The sequence below is a fragment of the Saccopteryx bilineata genome, chromosome 4 (genome assembly GCF_036850765.1).
Source record: "Saccopteryx bilineata isolate mSacBil1 chromosome 4, mSacBil1_pri_phased_curated, whole genome shotgun sequence".
Classification (NCBI taxonomy): Eukaryota; Metazoa; Chordata; class Mammalia; order Chiroptera; family Emballonuridae; genus Saccopteryx; species Saccopteryx bilineata.
The window spans coordinates 279,926,738-279,947,198 of NC_089493.1; the positions used below are offsets into that span (position 1 = coordinate 279,926,738).

The 20,461-nt window shown below is 48.7% G+C and overlaps 1 protein-coding gene across 8 annotated transcripts in view; it reads right to left on the reverse strand.

Moving 5' to 3' along the window:
• The window catches only part of CIITA (class II major histocompatibility complex transactivator), a 55,040-nt gene that overhangs the window by 22,741 nt on the left and 11,838 nt on the right, over nt 1-20,461 (reverse strand). For 4 of the 8 annotated variants that reach the window (XM_066274881.1, XM_066274878.1, XM_066274880.1 and 1 more), the window contains exons 2-6: nt 5,599-5,745; nt 5,259-5,354; nt 2,517-2,579; nt 2,256-2,336; nt 124-168 (exon numbers count right to left, since the gene is read on the reverse strand). In XM_066274881.1, the coding sequence (XP_066130978.1) occupies nt 124-168; nt 2,256-2,336; nt 2,517-2,579; nt 5,259-5,354; nt 5,599-5,745 (432 nt within the window). Of the gene's footprint in view, nt 1-123; nt 169-2,255; nt 2,337-2,516; nt 2,580-5,258; nt 5,355-5,598; nt 5,746-8,171; nt 8,188-17,147; nt 17,169-20,181; nt 20,394-20,461 lie in introns of those variants that run through there. The other 4 variants (XM_066274883.1, XM_066274884.1, XM_066274886.1 and 1 more) reach the window with 4 other exon arrangements.

Genomic DNA, 20,461 nt, shown 5'->3' on the forward strand with positions numbered 1-20,461 from the left:
TGTGATCTTGGAAGTGGCTTCATCTGTCTGATCCTCAGCTTGCAAACGCCAGTTTGTATGTGCACCTGCGCCGGCCCCGGCTTTCCTGCCTCGCAGTCTCCCGGGGCCCCCAGCCCTGCTCACCGAGCTTCCTGTGCTTCAGGTCCGCAGGCCGCTCCTCTGGGAAGGCTGCAGAGAAAACGCCGTGGTCAGCCCCTGGGAAGGCGCCCCAAGCCAGGAGGGGCTCCTGGACCCAGAAGGTCTAACAGCTTTGCTTTAAATGGCTGGGAAGTGACCCTAGGGGTTCCTTCCCTTCCCTTGACTATTCCTGCACCCCTCGTCTGTCTCCTTGTGACCAAACACCACCTTGAAGTTCTCAGGGCAGTGAGGTACTGGAAATGGCAGGATCACAGAGGGGACAAACAAAATGAGTAGGAGTTTAAAAAAAAAACAACACCTGCTTTTGATCCCTTCCTAGCTGCGTGACTGCCACACAGTCTCTCTAAGCCTGTGATCTCTCCTTTGTGAGACGAGAGTTGGGGGGTGGGGCGCGGAGGTTGGGGGTGGAGTGGTTAGGTGTGATTCCTACCTTGATGGAGCACATTGGAAATCAGTGAGTGAGTATTAAGCACTTAGCACACCAATGGAGAAAAACCCTATGTGTCCCTTAGCAAGGGGAAACAACTGCCAATGGAAAACCATGCAGCCCTGAAAATGAACAAGGACGCTGAAAGGTGTATGTGGAGGTGTACCGGCACTTGCAATTTACTTTGAAATGTTCAGGATATAAAATGGATGAATGGGTGGATGGACAGAGGGATGGACAGGCGGATAGAGGTGTGTTAAGGCAAATATATGCATAGCTCAACATTCATTGTAATTGTAGAATGGAAGCAGTAGGTATGTGGGTGCTCGGTACAATTCTTCCACCTTCACTGTATGTCAAAACTTTTCATAATAAAATTTTGGGAAAATGTTTATCAAATGAAAACAAAAAAGCAAGAAAGAGAGAGAAAGAAAGATAAAAAGAAAGAAAAAGAGAGAAAGTTTCTTGTAGGCAGTCCAATTCTTCATCAGTGATACAGAAATAACCTGCCAGCCATATTAAATGAAGAAAGCCAGGTGCAGAATAGAGTAGGTAAAAATGTGGTCATTTGTGTAGAAAATTTTTTTAAAAGTTGGCTAATAGATAAATAAAATATTTCTAATGAGACAAAAAGGGAACTGACAATATAGGTTGTCTTCAGGGAGGGAGACTGAGAAAAATAAACTGAGAAAAACTGTTCAAAAATAAATTGGTACAGGGCTTACACATGGTCTGGCACGGAGTACACACTTGATTAACTGTTACGCCCATTTACAGATATTTTCATTCAGTGGATATTTATTGAGGTCCTACTGCATGCCAGACACTGTGCTAGATGCTGCGGATATAGTGATGAGTAAGAAAGACAAGGTCCCTGACCTCACAGCGAGGGAACCAGGCCAAAGGTTTAAATAAAATAAGTTCAGATTATGACAAGAGCTAAGATGCTAGGAGAGACACATCAAGGTGAAAATAAATGAGGTAATCTGTACGGAAGGGGTGGTCAAGGAAGGCCTCTAGGAGGGGGTGACTTATTAGCCAAGACCTAAAACATTTAAAGGAGCTGGCCATGGAAAGAAGCCAGTGTGGCTGGAGCATAGTGGCTTATGGGGAGTTTGGAGAGGTGGAAAGGGCCAGACCATGCAGGCCATGTGGTATGTATTTATATTTTGTAGCTACCGGAAAGTTAACAGGGAAGTGAAATGATCTGATCTGTATTTAAAAGCTCATATTGGCTGTCAGGTGAGACATATTGAAAGGGCAGGAAGACTGAGTAGGGAGCTCAGAAAGGTGCCGGTACTTGCCACAGTCATAGAGAGCATAAGTAGCGATTAAAACCCAGTTCCTGCTAACTCCAAAACCAGTGCTTAAAGAACCTCCATCAAATACAGGGGTGAGACAACTGAGGATGGGAGGGAAGCCAGAGCCCAAAGGCCCTGTGGAAAGGGCAGTCATACAGCCAGTGACAGAGACCCACCTGAAGAGCAGCCATTTACACCTGAGCCATCTGCTTCCTCCCTGGGCGACCAGGGAGCCCTGGTAAGGGGAGAGAGAGGTGGGACACACCCAAACCCAGGTGGACTAGACAGGACTTAATGAGGGAAGCAACTGGGAGCCACAGCAGGCTTTGGAGCCAAGGCAGGACCAGGATCAAGCAAGGCTGAGTAGGATCTGGGAGGAGCTCACTCACGTCTTTTGTGACTCTTTTGTCCTGCTTTCTCCAGCACCTCTGCACTCCCTCCGATCACTTCTTCTAATCCTATGTGCTCGACTTTGGGGGGAAAAACCAAAGACACCAACATGCACAGTCAGTGGACGCCCAGGTGAACGTGCATTGTCCCCGTGTTGGGCAGGGATCTGACCACCCATCAGTGGGTGGCCATTGGGTATTACGGGGCTCCCTGAGGAACAAGGGAGGGAATGTGGGCTGAGCTGAGAGTCCCCAACTTACTGAACATGTCTCTGCTCAGGCCCTCGAACTGGGAGTCCTGGAACACGTACTGGTCCAGTTCCGCTGCCCAGACAAGGAGAAGTGCAGTCAGTCAGTGAGTTCTCAACAACGTTCGCTGAATGAATGATCAAAGTAATAAAGGAGCACTGAGCCTTCACGGGCTCTTAACCTAATTGAAGAGACGGAGAGTGTATCCATGGAAACTTATCTATTGTTATAAAGTAGTGCAGGGCAGCGTGGACTAGTTGTCATGGGGGCTTCAGTTTAAATTCCAACTCTGTCCGCACTAGCCCTACAAGCTATGGGACCCTGGGCCAGTTACTTAACCTCTCTGGGCCCCATCTCATCACTTGTGTCCTGAGAATAAATAATGCCTACAACCCAGGGATGGATGGTAAGGATGAGAGGCTCTGCACTTAAAGCATCCAACACAATAGTTGGTACACAGGAGGCACCCAATAAGTGGCCGCAAATTATATAAAGTAGAACATGGCTTGGAACCAATGGGAAGACAATTATCATGGCAGGAGGTCAGAAGAGAGGGTGGGAGGGGGCAGTCAGGAAGCACTTCCCAGAGAAAGGGATCCTCCTAGAGCCAGGCCTTGGTAGATGGGGCAGTCTGAGAGGCAGAAGGTGGGGCTTTCTGGATAGTGGGGACAGAGTGAGGGAGAGTGTTTGAGGTACGTATGGGAAACACCAAGAGACAGGTGTCTGCAGTAGAAGTTTCATGTTGGAGAAAGTGAGGACTTGATTTTACAGGCAGTGAGGGGGGGGCATAAAAGGCTTCTGAGCTGAGGAATGAAGTGAGGAGAGAAATGATGATGATGATGATGATGGTGATGATGGTGATGATGGTGATGATGACTGTAGTGGTGGGGTGATACCTAATACTTATTGAACGCTTACTCTTTGAAAATTCCTTTTCTAACTACTTTACATAGAGAAATTAATTCCATCCTCACAGCCATCTCATGGAGCAGATGTGATTATTATTTCCATTTTTCACACCTATGGAAGCCAACAGAATATTTCAGGATATCTCAAGTGACTGCATGCCCAGGCCAGGGCGTGGCCTTCTGGGAGCACAGAGGACACCCACAGACTTGAGGCGCGCCCTCAAGTGACGCTGCATCCTCCACGTCCTGTGCAGATGCTCCTAAGGGAAAAGTCCCCAAAGCCTCTACTGCTGCCCTCAGTTGTGGGTAATGTGCGTGCTCTCAGCCCCAGACACTTCTGCTTCCTACATGTGAACTCCCAGGAAGGAGAGGAAGCAGGCAAGTTCTCGGTTCTGTGACTTTGAGACACCTCTCCATTTTCTGCCCTGGTGTGATGCTGGATTAACTGTGTGCCCCCAGGAAAGGCTGGCCATATTTATGCTGAGTCTGAGTGATAATGCTTCTTGCGTTGCCAGAAAAAAAGCAACTAAGAATGGGTGTGCAGGTTGTTCACTGCACAAGGGCTCCCAGCTAAGCAGACAAATGGGGCAAGAAATTCAGCCTGCACTTTAATAACCAAGATGTTGCTACCAGTAGGGGCTGCATTCTGAAGAAGAAGGGGCTTTTTTTTTTCTAATTCAACAAAGTCTCTGTCTGAGACTCTGGTGAGGAGGGATTCTTTAGCCCACCTCACCCCCAAAACAATCATGCCAATACCTCTCCCCAGAGAGTTCTGCCTTCCTCTGAAAGCTGTAGCCATTTAGAAAGCTGCACACCAGCCTCCTTGCTGAGGCCTCAGCAAACCTTCCCATCCTCGATACTTCCTTTTTTGTGGTTAAGAATAAGATTTTGAAGTGAGAAAGACATAGGTCAGAATTTCAGACCTGCCCTGTACTATCTGTAATGCAGCTTTGAGTAGGGTGTTCCACCTCTCTGAACCTCAATTTCCTTATCTGTAAAATGGAGATACTAATAATACCTACTTCCTTTGTAGCAAGGATGCAGCACACATCCTGCAATCAGAAAGCAAGAGTAAATACCAGAGTAGTTTGGCCTAGGAGCTGGAGAGAAAGAGGGGGAGGAATGTATAGCATGGGCTGTGTGAAAAGACAGGAAAGAACAAGAAATAGAGAAAGGTGTAGACATGAAGGCAGAAAGTACAGAAGCGAGATTTTGTTTGCTTGTGGTTCATGAATGGAGGAGTGGGTTTCCATCAGTCTTCTCCCTCTTCTTGGAGTCTTCCCTAGAGTCTCTGTTCTTTTCACCCTTGCCCCACGTCCTGCTTACCCTGATTTCTCTCTCTCTCCCTTCCTTCCTTCCTTCCTTCCTTCCTTCCTTCCTTCCTTCCTTCCTTCCTTCCTTCCTCTCTCACTCTTTCTTTTTTACTGATTTAAGAGAGAGAGAGAGAAGGGGGGGAGAGAGAGAGAAGACAGAGATGAGAAGTATCAACTCACATTTGCTTCACTTGAATTGTTCATTGATTACTTCTCATATGAGCCTCGACCCTGGCTCAAGCCAAGCCAGTGACCCCCTTGCTCAAGCCAGTGACCTTGGGATCATGTCAATGATCCCGTGCCCAAGCCAGCAAGCCTGCACTCATGCCGGAGACCTCAGGGTTTCCAACCAGGGACTTTGGTGTTCCAGGTTGATGCTCTCTCCACTGTGCCACCACTGGTCAGGCACCCTTGCCCTGGTTTCTGAAAGAGGGGCTTGCTGTGGCTCATGGTGAATAGATGAGATTAACAAAAGAGAAAAAAGAACCCTTCCCTCCTATTGTCCTTTTTCTGGGCTCAGAGTACTTTCTCACCGATATTGGCATAAGCCTCCCTGGTCTCTTCGTCATCTTCTATGTCACACAACAGCCTGCTGAACTGTTCGCAGTTGATGGTGTCCGGGTCAGGTTCTGTGTGGGAAAGCCCCTTGAATGAAGCAGGAAAGATCTGGGAAGAGGGCTGGTGTGGGAGGCGGGAGAAATGGGCGGAGCTGGAAAACCTCTCATTGAGAGCGAGCCATTAGCAGGGGTAGGAGCTGTTCGTGGTGCTGACCGGAGCTAAGCGGCTGGCACTTAACGCTGGTTGCTGCCTGACTCCAGGACAGGCTGAGCGGTGGGGAGGGGCTTGGGATGGGACGGAGGGAGGACAGCCCACCTGAGCAGATCTCTATTTCTTCTTCTCCAGCCAGGTCCATCTGGTCATAGAGATGGTAGAGCTGTAACGGGTCAGCATTGCTGTTGAGAAGCTGCAGGTACCCACCTTCTAGAGGTACCGACTCCATGGCGGCACACTGTCCGCTGCCTGGAAGGGAGACACAGTGGGTCATCTCATGGGATGTTGGAAAGATGCAGACAAGTAATATACTTCCAAGCTGAGTCACTCGGTAATGGTCAGGATTGGGCAGCCAAAGAAAGTGAGCAAAAGTGCCCATTCAGCACCTCTTATATACTCAAGGCAGTGGGAAGAGAAAGCCGTATGTTGTTCTTCCAAGAAACTTATACGGGGATGATGCCCATGGTACAGAGAAAAAACTAGAGAAGTGTAGAGTCAAGACATCTTATACCTGTGAAGCCAGGAGACCTGAGTTCCACATCCCACACTAACATACATAATGATAGATAAGACTGAGAGAATACCTACTATGTGCCCAACACATGGGCTAGTACATTTGATTCTCACATCAACAACCATGTGGAGTAGGCATTATTACTATTCTCATTTTACATGTGAGTAAACTAAGTCTCAGAGAGATGAAGTGACTTATATAAGGCAGCCCAAGTCCAAGTGGAACCAGGATTTGGTTTTGGGCTGTCTGACTTAAAGGCCTGCATTTAACTGTCATGCTCTACTGCTGTGGGTGACCTTGAGCAATTCTCTGTCCCTCTCTGTGCCTCAGTTTCCTAACCTGTAAGTTAAAGAAGTTGGGACAGGTTCTCCGTAAGATCCTGCATTATCATTTGTTAAAGAACATATCAGCTATCTTAGATGCTACTTTGTTTACTCTCCAGGACAACCTTGGACATGTCCACACAAAAACTTGTGTACAAAGCATAATTGTATGGGTGCATAATTCATAACAGTCAAAATACAGAAGCAAATTAAATGTCCATCAATGGATGAATGAATAAACAGGATGTAGTATGTCCATACACTGGAATGTTATTCAGCCATAAAAAAAATAAAGTATTGCCTGACCAAGCAGTGGTGTAGTGGATAGAGTGTCAGACTAGGATGCAGAGGACCCAGGTTTAAAACCCTGAGGTTGACAGTTTGAGTGCGGGCTCATCTGGCTTGAGCACAGGCTCACCAGCTTGAGCATGGGGTTGCTGGCTTGGGTATGGGATTATAGACATGACCCCATGGTCGCTAGCTTGAGCCCAAACATTGCTGGCTTGAGCCCAAGGTCACTGGCTTGAGCCCAAGATTGCTGGCTTGAGCAAGGGGTCACTCATTCTGCTATAATCCCGTGGTCAAGGCACATAAGAGAAAGTAATCAATGAACAACTAAGGTGCTGCAATGAGGACTTGATGCTTCTCATCTCGCTTCCTTTCTGTCTATCTGTCCCTATCTGTCTTTCTCTCTGTCTCTGTCTCTGTCACCAAAAACACCCACAAAAAAATAAAAATAAAACAACAAAAATAAAGTATTGATATATATATATATTACAACATGGATGAAACTTGAAAAAAATTATGTTAAGTGAAAGAAGCCAGATACAAAGGCCACATATTATATGATTCCATGTATATAAAATATGTCAATTAGGCGAATCCTTAGAGACAGTAGATTAGTGGTTGGCTAGAGATGGGGTAGAGTTGTGGAGGAGGGAAGGGGGAGCAACTGCTAATGGGTACAGGGTTTCTTTTGGGGAGGATGGTAAAAAAGTTCTGAAGTTGATTGTGGGGATGGTTGCACAGCTGTGTGGTATATTAAAAAGACCATTGGATTATACACTTTAAAAGGGGGAATTGTACGATGGGTGAATTATATCCCAAACAAAACACTAGGCCTGGAAGGTAGAGCCAGTTTGAAGCCTCACCTGTGTGGCTCCAGTAACCCTACCTGCTCCCTAGTCCACAATTCCATGGCGCGTTCATTTCCCAGGGCTGCTGCAATCAAGTGCCACCAAGTGAGTATCTCAGGACAATGCAGCCTTATTCTCTCACAGTTCTGGAAGCCAGAAGTCCCAAATCAAGGTGCTGGCAGGGCAATGGTCCCTCTGGCGGCTCTAAGGGAGAATCCTTCCTTGCCTGTTCTAGCTTCTGGGAACTAATGGCATTTCTTGACCTTGTGGCCAAGCCACTCTGATCTCTGCTTCTGTGGTCACATCAACTCTTTATAGCTCAAATTTTCTGCCTTTTTCTCGCAGGGACACTTGTCATTGGATGTAGGGCCACCTGAATAATCCAGAATGCTTTCATTTTAAGAGTCTTAACCTAATTATATCTGCAAAGATCCTTCTCTCAGATAAGGTCACGTTTATAGGTTCTATGGATTTGATGTGGATATATCCTCTTGGAGGTCACCATTCAATGTACATGGGACACAGATACATGTTGGAAGGAATCAAAGGAAGCTTCTTGGAGGAAGTGAGAGAAGAGCTGGTGCTGAGGGCCAGAGGATGTGAGAGAGCTTTCTGAGTGCCCCACCTGACCCAGAAGAAAATGGAGGCAAGCAGGGCAGGACAGTGGGAGGGCAAGGTTGTGAGAAAATATACACAGCTCACCTTCCAGCCACGTCTTTTCCTTCACGCATCATCAACAACTCTACCTGCCTATAGAGGGTCTCGGCCCAGACCCTGATGCCACAGAGAATGGACCTTCCAATCCAACACAGCGAGCGCCCTGGTGGAGCTGTCAGTTTATAATGATTTAGATGTTGGTTGCAGGAACCCAAGCAACAGGCTTGCATCAAAGGCCCAGCCAGCCATGACTGGAGGAAGCAGAACTGAAAGAGAGCTACCACCCTTTCCTGGAGCAGAGCCAAGGCTGGGGGCGGGGAGGGAGGAGGGCTGCCCCTCTCCCAACGTGGTGGCCCAGCACCAGCAAGCCATCTACTGTCCTCTCAGGAATGGTGAGGAAAAATGTCCCTGCTCTAAATCTTGCCTGCTGCCTGCCTCCCACTTTCAGTCTATGCTATTTATTGAGAGTCCACCTCAGTGGTGGTCAACCTGGTCCCTACCGCCCACTAGTGGGCATTCCAGCTTTCATGGTGGGCGGTAGCAGAGCAACCGAAGTATAAATAAAAAGATAGATTTAACTACAGTAAGTTGTTGTTATAAAGATTTATTCTGCCAAACATAGAGAAAATCCGACATAAAGTACTTGGTAAGTAATTATTATTATATGCTTTAACTTGCTGTAACTCTGCTTTATAAATTTTATAAAGTCAAGTTACTTCCCTACTTTATAAATCACCATTACTGTGGAACCGGTGGGCGGTTAGAAAATTTTACTACTAATAGAGATACAAAAGTGGGCGGTAGGTATAAAAAGGTTGACTACCTCTGGTCTACCTTGTAGCGATCTGCCTCGTTTTCCAGAGACTGAGATCTGGCGACAGCAGCTCAGGACTGACCCCAGCAATTCTAGGAATGAGTTGTGTAACTTTGGTCAAGTTACCAAATCTCTGTTTTCTCACAGGGCATCAAGACTTCCAGGGACCTTCAACTCCCTTCATTTTACAGAGAATATGAGACCCTGAGAGGGAATGTGCTCTGCACAAGATACCACAGCCTGCCAGTGGCCAAATCTCTCCCTGACCCCCTGGGACAGACTCTCAATCTCGTGTTCTTTCTTGCCAATCAAGACATTTCTATTCAAATAAACACTGCCATTGTGTCTGGGCCCAAGAAGAGGGACCAGCCGTTTACAGATGGACGATGGCAGGAGGTATACAATGGGGGGAAGCCTAAAAAAGTCTAACCCAGTCTCACTTATCAACAGGCTCAACTATAAACGGTTAGCAACATCGTCAAATGTGGTTAAATGCTATGAAAATACACTGACAGAGAGAAATAAGGCAATTCAGGTCAGTTTTGGAGTCTCTATGGCCAGTAGTCGCTGCCGTCACGGCCATTCACATGCAGGTTCTCATGGGATTCGGGCAGACGGTAAAGAAACAGTGGAGCCAAAAAATGGTGGGCCATTCCTTTATTAAAGTCTCACACTGGCCGATGAGCAAACACACAGGGGAAACACTTCCCTTTCACTCATTCAGAGCTCCCAAAGCCCTGACACATTCTCCAGTTCTACGACCAGGAGAATCTTCTCTGGTTCCTCCTAGAATCAAAGGCCCACCAGTCTCAGTGGAGCTTGCAAAGTCCCTCACCGCCGGTTTTGCATCTGCACACCTTCTCCCTTCTCTGCCAACATGGCTGCTTCCTTCAGCACTCTGCATTCTCTCTGCTCTCCCTGCAAACATGGCTTCTCTCTCTTTTCAAAACTTTCTGGTGGGAAAACCTCGCCTCCAGCAAACATTAGCAAAACAATGGCCCTTTCCAAGCAGAAAGGTAATTTGCCATTTCACAGATCCACATATACCTGGTGCTGCCCAGCCCCCAATGCAAACTATAAGTGAGCAAACATAAAAATAATATTTTACAAATTTATTTGCCCAACGGAGTCACATTGTCTGGCTCTGAAGCCTACCTACCAACCCACTACAACCTGGGCAAGTTCATTTGTTTTTTAATTTTTAAAACTTTTATTTATTAATTTTAGAGATGGGGAGAAGGGAAGGGGGGGAGGAGAGAGGGAGAGAGAGAGAGAGAGAGAGAGATTTGTTCTTCTGCTTTTTAATGCATTCATTGGTTGATTCCTGCATGTACCCTGACTGGGGATCGAACCCACAACCTTAGTATATCGGGATGATGCTCTAACCAATTGAGCCAACGAACAGGCCAGGGCTGGGCAAATTCATTTTTACAACCTCTTGGAAAATGTTTCCTCACTTATAAAACGGTAATCATAATAATTGGTAACTCATAAGGTAATTCATGTAGAGCCTTTTAGAAGGTGCTTAGTAAGCACTTAATGAATAGAAGCTTAGAATAGCATCCAATGAGTGTAGTATGGGTGATGGCCATTATTACTATTATTATTTTATTATAATTCACCTCTTCTGAGGTTGATCAAGGGACCTTTCAAAGGAGTGGAAGAGAAATTCACCACATTGTCAAGCCAAGATTTCCATCATTTTGCATAAGGAGGCCTCACAGACCCCAAAGGATATTCAAAAGCCCCTCAATTGAACTCTTTCTCCCACCTGCAACTCCAGAGGAGACTGAAGGCAGAGATGCCCCTGATCACCACACTGCGGAGGAGAGAGTGCCCTTCAGCTGCCCAGTACAGGGCAGATCACAGAGGCCATGGGAGGGCAGGACCCTGTCGTCTCACTCCCCCATCCCTGGGTTCCGGCACATGGTGGGCTCCCTCCATCAACAGGAATGATGTATAGCTAGAATTCACAGGTGCTTTCCGAGTGCCAGTCACCAAATGACACAATGTACGAGCATTACTCCATTTAGTCTAACTTGCTCATTAGCTATTTGTATTCCCATTTCTCAGCCTCAGGCTCAGAGAGGAGACTAGAGAGCTAGGATCTGAACCAACTGCCTAGGTCCAAAGTCTCAGCTTCTTGTATTGATAGTTGCTCTTTGCCCCCAGTCCCCCTGGGGAGGTGCCCTCACCCAGTGAGAGAAGGTGTGGGTGACAAGATGTTTTCTCCTCTGGAGGAGCTTCTGGGGCGGAGCAGAGGAGTAGTCTGCGTCTTTTTGGTAAACGAGAAGTATTTTTAGGTCTTCTTTGAACCCGCCCTTCCCCCCGGGCCACCACTTTCCACCTTCAACTTGAGAAAAAGTTCTTAATCCTTTTGCCACCCAAAATCCTTTCTGGGGTTCCTTTTCATCCCCATTTCACACTACACCACAGATTTCGAAGGAACGTGTGCACCAACAAGTGGTTTCTAAAATAAAAAGTCATTTCTCTCTCCCCTGAGGGAAATCAAGTGTGACCAGAATGTCCTCACTCAGGCCTGAGCATCTTGACGTTCAGTTTATGCAGCTCTTCCTGTGCCAACACAGCATCCCCTCTCTGCTGGGGACGTTCTTCTGTGTCCAGGCTCTGCTGGATGCTCCACGTTTATTCTCTTGTTTCCATTGTCCCAGCAGCTCTGGGGGATTGGTATGATTACGCCCGTTTTACAGATGATGACAATGAGGTTAGGCTCAGTCTAGAAGATGCTTCTCAAAAAGAGGGCACATATCCTTGAGGGGTTGAGGAGCTATTGAGAGGGAGAAAGCGGCTCTTCTGCTGCTCCCAGCCGTCAGCATTGCTCTGCCCGGCAATATGAGAGCGTGAGAAGGGACACTTCTCTATTGTTGAGTATGAACTTCGTCTTCTAAGGAAGGAACGGAAAATCTCTGAACTGTGTGTCTAGAGATATGGGTTTGAGTTCAAGTTCTGCCTTTGATCTTTTTATTTTTATTTTTTACTTATTTGATTTGAGAGAGAGAGAAGGAACATTAGTCTGTTTCTGTATGTGCTCTGACCCGGGATTGAACCGGCAACCTCTGTGCTTCGGAGCAACGCTCTCACCAACTGAGCTATCCAGCCAGGGCTTGCCTTTGATCTTGAATGCAATACTTTACCCCTCTGAGCCTCAGTTTCACCAACTGGATGTAGGAGCCCATATAGCTAAGGCATTTGGGGATTCTAGATTCCTCACTGCCTGTCAGCCTTCCCCTTTCTACTCCTCCAGGGCCCCCCTCACTCACACCACCCTGCTCCCCAACCTCATGACAAACTGCTTCCAGAAGTCAGATGGTGGCAGGAAGCAGAAGCCCAGAGACACTTATCTACCATAACCAGCCCCCACTCGGCATCTCTGTGGGGCTCATAAATCACGGAAGTTCCTCTTTTCCTCTTGCACCCTGGAGTCCTGCACAGAAGCTCTAAGAAACCTCTTGCACTTTTTTCCTCCAAATCTGTGACATAATGATTTACTGAGCACCTTCTACAAGAAAATCACTGTACTCGGGTTCCCAGGGGCCCTGCAGGGGTTTAAAACACAGTCCCTGACAAGAAGCTTGTAGTGTAGACCCAGATAATATTGTAAAAGAGAGACCAACATGATAATGATAAGGCCGTCACCAGCTCTGGGTTCTAACCCCAGCTCCACATGAACCGTGTGAGTTCACGTAAGCTACGCTGCCTCTCTGGGCTGTGAAGTCTACTGCACTTGGTTGGCATGGTGTCTACCTCATCAAGCAGGGCACTGTGACTTGCCGAAAGTGATACACCCAGGGTGTGCCACTAAGATGTAAGCTCCACAATGAAAACAGCAAGGTGTGACCTGACACTGTACAACTGGCACAAATTAAAAACCTGGGCAATGCTTTCAAATAGGTTGGTGGGCGTGGGCCGGTGTGACCACCCCAGAGAAAAACCTGGCACCATTTGGCATACTTAAGGATGTATAGATCCTACAACCCAGCAATTCAGTTCCTGGGTGTATATACACCTCAAAGAAATATTCCCACAACCCTACAAGGACACACATCTGGGGATACTTAGCACCATGCTATTTGTGGTGATAGAGAGTTGGAGACCACTTGTGTGCCCGCTGGTGGGCGAGGGACAGGGAGGAGTAGCCACTACAATCCGTGGGGAATGAGGCAGTGATTAGAAGCAGCAGACCAAATGCACACAGAGCGACACAGGTGATCTTAACAAGACAGCACAGAGTTAAAAAGTAAAAAACAGAACAAGCGCTAAGACCCCAATTCTAGATGGGCAAAGTGACAACATGCACATAAAAAATACCAATGGCATACTTCAAAGATATAGAAAAAATATTCCAAAAATTTATATGGAACCAAAAAAGAATACGAATAGTTTCAGAAATCTTGAAAATGAAGAATAAAGTTCTCATATTTTATAAGAACACATGCAAAGAGGATGAGGAGGATAAAGTTCCAGCAGCCTCCATTACCCTGGCGTTGCCATCACATCAAACGTATGGTGATGCTCGGGTGGCGAGCATACAATGCAGCATACCGATGACATATTCTAGAAGTAGACTCTTGAAACTTATATAATGTTATTAGCCAATGTACTCCAATAAATTTAACTTAATGAAAAGAACGCATGCAAACAAAAGGTTATACCTTGAATGCGTTAGAATGGATGCCAGACAAGGAAAAGGAAAATTGAGAGTTGGCCTTGTACGGACCAAAGATCATAGAGGACTATGAAGTGAGGTGTGCGGGGACCCCAAAGTTGAAAGGCTCCTGACGTTTACAAGAAACAGAGCAAAACCAAAGGCATGGAAGCTTCATGGTTTGGGGCATCACTGTGACTCCCTGACAGCGGCTGCACAGAGCCTGGCCCCTGGGGGGTGCCCGAAAAGGAACATCTGTGTTCTCGCAATGCTGTGAGCCATCCCAGGAGGGGGCAATTTGGGCCCAAGAACCTCCAGTTATGGGGAAGGAGACGAGAATGTTCTGGACTTGAACATAGACAGGGGAAGGCAGGTGCTATCTTCAGAGGAGGAAGCCCCGGGTTCTGGCCCGCTGTTTGCCAGCCCAGTGTGGGCATCCCAGGAAAATGCGACAGGGAGGACTTAGAGAAACTGCTGGTCTCACTCAAGACTTTTACTCCTTGGAGGGATCTGAGGAAGTCACAAAAAACAGAAGGGAAACTGAGGTATGTAGCAATGTTGTAGAGCTTATGGGGCTAGAAGGTGGCTGGAGGTTCTAGTCTCTTCTCTTCCAGGCAGGGAGATCAGACATGTGCATGCATGTGGGTGAGCATGTAATAGGGGCAGCAGGCTAGACAAGCTTCCTGTCAGGAGAGGTCTGGGAATACTGCTCTTTCTTAGCTCTGGAACTCAACTCTACCCGCAGGCTTCACAGCTGGGACACAGGGGGCTTGGTTTGGAGTATGGACTCTAAAATGAGGGTTGGGTCAGGCCCATAGGCCCAGGTTTGAATGTGTTTGTGTGTGTACACATATACAGTACACATTGTTGCCATATAGAGTACACAATTGTTGCCAAAGTTCCCACTACTCTTAATTGCCTTCTACCTGACCCCATTTTACACAAATACAGCCCCCCAGGAATTTGGGTTGCAACCCTGGCCTTGGAGGCCCGCTAAGTTCCCTTCTATAATATCTCTGAGCAGTTGGAAAGATGATGGCTTGGAATGGATGGGTGGTTGGGGCAGAAAGAGGCAGGATTGAATTCCGTCCTGCCTGCCACAGAACTGAAACGCACAGGAGCGTCTATTCCTACAGAAGGGCTTGGAGGGGACCGGCCCCGTGCGTTCAAATGGTCTGATTGATTCCACAAAGGGTGAGAGCAGGGAGAATGGGGGCTGTGGCCTCTAAGGTGTCTTCCTGGCTCTGGCGCCAGCTTGGACTGAAAGGAGATTAAGAGACAAGGCCCTGGCTGGTTGGCTCAGTGGTAGAGCATCGGCCTGGTGTGCAGGAGACCCGGGTTTGATTCCCAGCCAGGGCACACAGGAGAAGCGCCCATCTGCTTCTCCACCCCTCCCCCTCCCCTTCCTCTCTGTCTCTCTCTTCCCCTCCCGCAGCCAAGGGCTCCATTGGAGCAAAGATGGCCCAGGCGCTGAGGATGGCTCTATGGACTCTGCCTCGGGCGCGGGAGTGGCTCTGGTCGCAATAGAGCGATGCCCCAGATGGGCAGAGCATCGCCCCCTGGTGGGCGTGCCAGGTGGATCCCAGTTGGGCGCATGCGGGAGTCTGTCTGACTGTCTCTCCCCGTTTCCAGCTTCAGAAAAATACAAAAAAAAAAAAAAAAGAAAGAAAGAAAGAAAAGAAGAAGAAAAGAGAGGCGCTGTCTGGGAACTGTGGGGCACAGCGCGCCACTGGATCCCACTGCATCCAATCTGTGCACCCCAGTTCCAGCAGCCTCCATTACCCTGGCATTGCCATCACAGCTGCCCCCCACCCTTGCGCCAGGACCAGACTGTGCCAGGACAAAGGGACCGCAGAGCAAGAAAGCAGAAAACGGAAGCACAGTTGGCTCCAGGCCCTGTTCGCGGGCTCCTCAGCAGTTGGAGGAAGGGCGGAGGGAGTGGACAGGCACGGCCATGGAGATGGGGGAGTTGACAACAGACAGGCAGGATGGGATCAACACGGGGACACGGGAGACCTGAGATCTGGGCCCCCGCTCTGTGTCTGACAGGCTGCGTGACCCTAGATGAGCCCCTTTCCTCTCTGGTCTCCAGTGCCCGTGTCTGGTAAATAAGAATGTCACTCTAGAGCAGTGGCTTTCACATGAAATTGTACAAGGAGCTGAGCTCTCAGCACAGGTGACGACAGAGCTGTTAGATGAAAGGGGATGGGGGGCTCTGAGCCATCCCTCCCCCGAAGGGGCTGCCCAGAATACAGTTAAAAACACAACTCCAGGTGACAGTTTGGACCTTGGCCTCCAGATACTCTCTGACTTGCTCCCTTCCAGTTGTGTGGCGAATGCTACGGCGTGCCGCTCAGGTCAGCCCCACCAGCACCCGCTGCTGGAGGACAAGCGGCTCAAGCTCACTGCGCAAGCTCTCAGAATAGCCCAAAGCCACACCCTCCTATGGGGGCAGCCCATGTGTCAGTGGCCGTGGCAAAGGTCTGATCTCCGTGCCTGCATCTGAGATAACCCTGCAGTCCGTCCTAGCGTCAGCAGTCCCCATGGGATTGGCTGAGACCTCTGTTGTGACTGTATTGTACCCCAACCCCTTGCTCTGCCCAGTCCTGCCTCCTGCCTTTCCCTGTGGATATCCCCCACCCACCAGGACCTCCTCCACTCCTCGTCTGCTTCCTAGGGAGCCCCACCTGAGACGATTTGGCTCTGGTTTTCCCCAAGTGGGGTCTGGAAATCATAAAGAACCCCACCAAAGGCCCCACCCAGACCACCTCTGAGAGCTCAGATAAGCGTCCTATCTCTCTGGACTCCCACTGAAGACAGCCACCTCATGGCAACTTGGACAATCTTAGAACTCAAACGAGACCACCCTGGTTTGTGCACACGCCTATAGATGGTATAGTTTTTGGGGGCGGGGAGCCTGGTGGTCCTGAGATGAAAAAGGAGAAGACAAGCTGTAAGGGCTGCAACCAGGGGAGGCGGGGGTGCCTCACTGCTAGTCCAGGATGCAATCCGCCTTCCGGCTCCTCTGGCCTCCCTCACCCACTAGCAGCCTTCCCTCTGCATGTCCCAACATTCCCAGCTGCGGTCAGTGACTCCTGGAAAAGGAGTCCAACAAGTTTTTTTCGGAAAGAGAGCTTGAACCAGGTGCTGGAGCAGGGACGGGGAGGGGGATGAGAATGCGTGGCTGCAGTTACTGAATCAGGCTTTCAACTCCAGGCCTGATCCCTAGCTCAACCTAACATGGCGCCAAGCCAGCGCCAGACCCTCTGCTGGATGCTGGAGACTCTGAGATAAATCACGGTCTGGCCCTGCCTGCCAGGATCTGTCTATAGAGACAGCACTTGGCAGGGGTGGTTATCTATCCATCAAAACTGCCTGGGAAGGGTGCTAACCAAATAGCAGCCTGGGCCTCACCCCCACTAAACTCTGGTTCAGGTGGTCTGGGGCGTGGCCAAGGAATTGGAATTTTTAAATGAGCATCCTCTTTGTGTCTCGCCCTTGACACACACACACACACATTGGTGATTCTGAGAACTCTCACCTTGCATGGTTTGTCTTAAATGGCGGGAAGGCTACAATTCTCCTTCCCTCAAGTGAACTTTCCAGACCCTCCCTCCATTTCTGCCACCACTGGACACTTCCTCAATTCTTCTTCTTCCTTTTTTTTTTTGAAAGAGAGAGAGAGAGAGAAAGAGAGAGAAGGAGAAGCATCGATCATTGCTTCACTTATTGTGCACTGATTGCTTCTCAAACGTGCCTTGGCCGGGGGTCACTGGTGACCTCAGACATAAGCCAGTGACCCCATGCTCAATCGGTGTTCTCTGGATCCAGCTGGCGACCTCAGGATCAAGCCTTTGACCTAGGATCAAGCCAGTGGCCTCGAATTTCAAGCTGGTAACCTTGGTGTTCTGGGTCAACACTCTCTCCCCTGCATGACCACCAGTCAGGCACTTCCTCATTGCTTAGATTTTTCCTTCCAAAAGTCCCCCAGCCACCATGCCCTTGATCTAGCAGCCTTCAGTCCCACAGTGTAAATTGGTCTTTCCACTAATAGGGTCTTTCCACTAATCCAGAGTCTCCCAAACTCCCGCCATCCACCTGCCTTCTTTACAATTTTTCATCATGTCTTCATATCACCTGTCTATAATTTACCTTAGTATCTTTCTTAAATTAGTTTCAAAAAACCCCAAATAGATTCATTTTAAAAGAAAACATTCTGGAATTGAACACAAGGATTCAAACATATACATGAAGATTCATAACAGCACTATTCACAGCAGACAAAAGGTGGAAACAACTCAAGTATCCACTGACAGATAAACAGAAAAATGTGATCTATTTTCACATTGGAATATTACTCGGCCATAAAAAGGAATGAAGTTCTGACCCTGCTACAACGTGGATGAACCCAGAAGATGATATGCTAAGCAAAAGAAGCCAAACACAAATACATGAGTCCACTTAAAGGAACCTAGAGTAGTCAAAGTCATAGAAACAGAAAGTTGAGTGGTGGTTGCTAGGAGCTGGAAGGGATAGGAGAATAAGGAGTTGTTGTTTAAGCCCTGGCTGGTTGGCTCAGTGGTAGAGCATCGGCCTGGCGTGCAGGAGTCCCGGGTTCGATTCCCGGCCAGGGCACACAGGAGAAGCGCCCATCTGCTTCTCCACCCCTCCCCCTCTCCTTCCTCTCTGTCTCTCTCTTCCCCTCCCGCAGCCAAGGCTCCACTGGAGCAAAATTGGCTCCGGGCGCTGAGGATGGCTCCATGGCCTCTGTCTCAGGCGCTAAAATGGCCCTGGTTGCAACAGAGCAACACCCCAGAAGGGCAGAGCATCGTCCCAGGGTGGGCATGCCGGTGGATCCCAGTCAGGTGCATGCGGGAGTCTGTCTGACTGCCTCCCTGTTTCCAGCTTCAGAAAAATACAAAAATACAAAACAAAAAAAAGTTGTTGTTTAATAGAGACAGACTTTCAGTTGAGGAAGAAAATGGTTCTGGAGATGGCTGGTGGTGATAGTTGCACAACATTGTGAAGGTATGCAATGCCGCTAAATTGTACATTTAAAATGGTTACATTGGTAAAGTTTGTTATTATTTTAGAAAAAGAAAACTTTCTATGACTACCTCACATGGAAAAAAATAAACAATATCATTGAAAAAAATTTTGACATTATCAAAATAATGTCAGCCGCCCTACCATTTTGTTAAAGAGAAACCTTAGCGAGTACAGTGCAGAGTTTAGAGTGCTGTTAAAGATCCCTACACACAAAAACAGAGAAGGGTGAAGAAGAATCAGAAAAGTATCAGTTTCCTGCCTATGGGAACCAGTGTCAATCCCTTTTTTGAGAACTGTCTTTCAACCACTCACCGCAAAGTCTTTGGAAAGCCTCCTCCTGCTCTGGAAACTTTGATTCAAATCCTGACTCTGCCAACTACTCAGCCGTGTGGCCTTTGCCAAAACCTCCTGGGGAAGTCCCCAGAGTTTTTGTAACAGGGAGGGAGTACAGAGGTTGGACCACATCTGTGCCTCTCAATGTGTGTATGACCCCTGGACCCCTGACATAAGAATCACCTAGGATAAACAGAATAACCTGCCAGGCCTAGCCAATGGGGGTTCAGGGCGGGGCCTGGAGCCCGCTCACTGAACAGCGTCCTGGGTGATTCTCAGGTGTGGTAAGCCTGCGAATCCTTGGCTCAGTTATCTCCGAGGACCCTTCCACTCCACATCCTGGCATCTTGGAGACCAGGTATTTGCCTAAGGCAGACTGGGGCTTGGAAGATGATAATTTGCTGGGGTCTCCTCCCTTCCCCCTTCAGCTACACCAGGCCCTAGAATAAGAAGCATCAACTTCCTTAATCTTCTGATCAACCAGAAGCATTTCTTCCGTTGGGGAAGGGAGCTGTGCACAGATGGAGGACCTCCTATCAAAGTGACGAACCCCTGGCTGCTATTGGAGGTGGGGTGCTCTGGACTCCTGGGCTCGTGTCCCTTCTCCTTTATCAGGTTGAGGGAGGGGCTGTGGGCCTCCCCGCAGTGCTAAGGATCCCAGACAGAGTTGGACCTGGTGGCTCCAATTCCAGCATTCTGGGACCCCTGAGAGCCTCACGCTTCCTTTGCAGGGGCTCCTTAATTTCTCTCCTTAGATGGTGTAGCTCAGGACCCCACAGTGAGGAAGAGATACCAACTGTCAAAAGCAGTCCAGGAAAGACCCTGCCTCCCAACATGGTCAAAGAGAGGTGAGGATCTCTCCAGTGGGCTAAAGTTCGGCTCCCCACCGCCCCCACCCCCTGGGCAGAGGAATCCCACCGCGAGGGCAGCACCCCCAGACTCAGGGACCCCACCAGGATGGCCGCGTACCCAGACTCCGGAGTCTAAACAGGAGTATGATCCAACGGGAAAACTGAGGCTCAGAGAAGGGCAGCCTTGGTCCAAGGTCCTCCGTGGAGGAACAGCCTGTGTCCCCCAGGCGCACTCCTGCGCGTCTTTACAGACGCGCGTCTTTACAGAGTCTGGGACAAACCTATAGCGTGCCTTTACAGACTCTAGAACGGGATTGTCTGCCAGCCTAGGGCTTGACCCACCTTCAGTATGCTCTGCGGGCTTCCTTTGCATTCCAGTCCCTCCGCGAACACTCTCCACTCCCCCCAGGCTTTTCCCGCCGCCTCCCCTTTGTCCCAGCGCTCGAACTCGGCAGCCAAGCACGGGTTCCCGTTCCTGGTCCTGCAAGGGTTGCTGGTCACGAGAAGTTTCCCAGGTCTACACTCTGGGAAACTACACATTTTCTTCCCTTACTCCCAGCCTTGCTGTGTGACCTCAGGCCAGTGGTTGCTGTCTGATTCTCAGCCCTACTTTAAGTGCTGC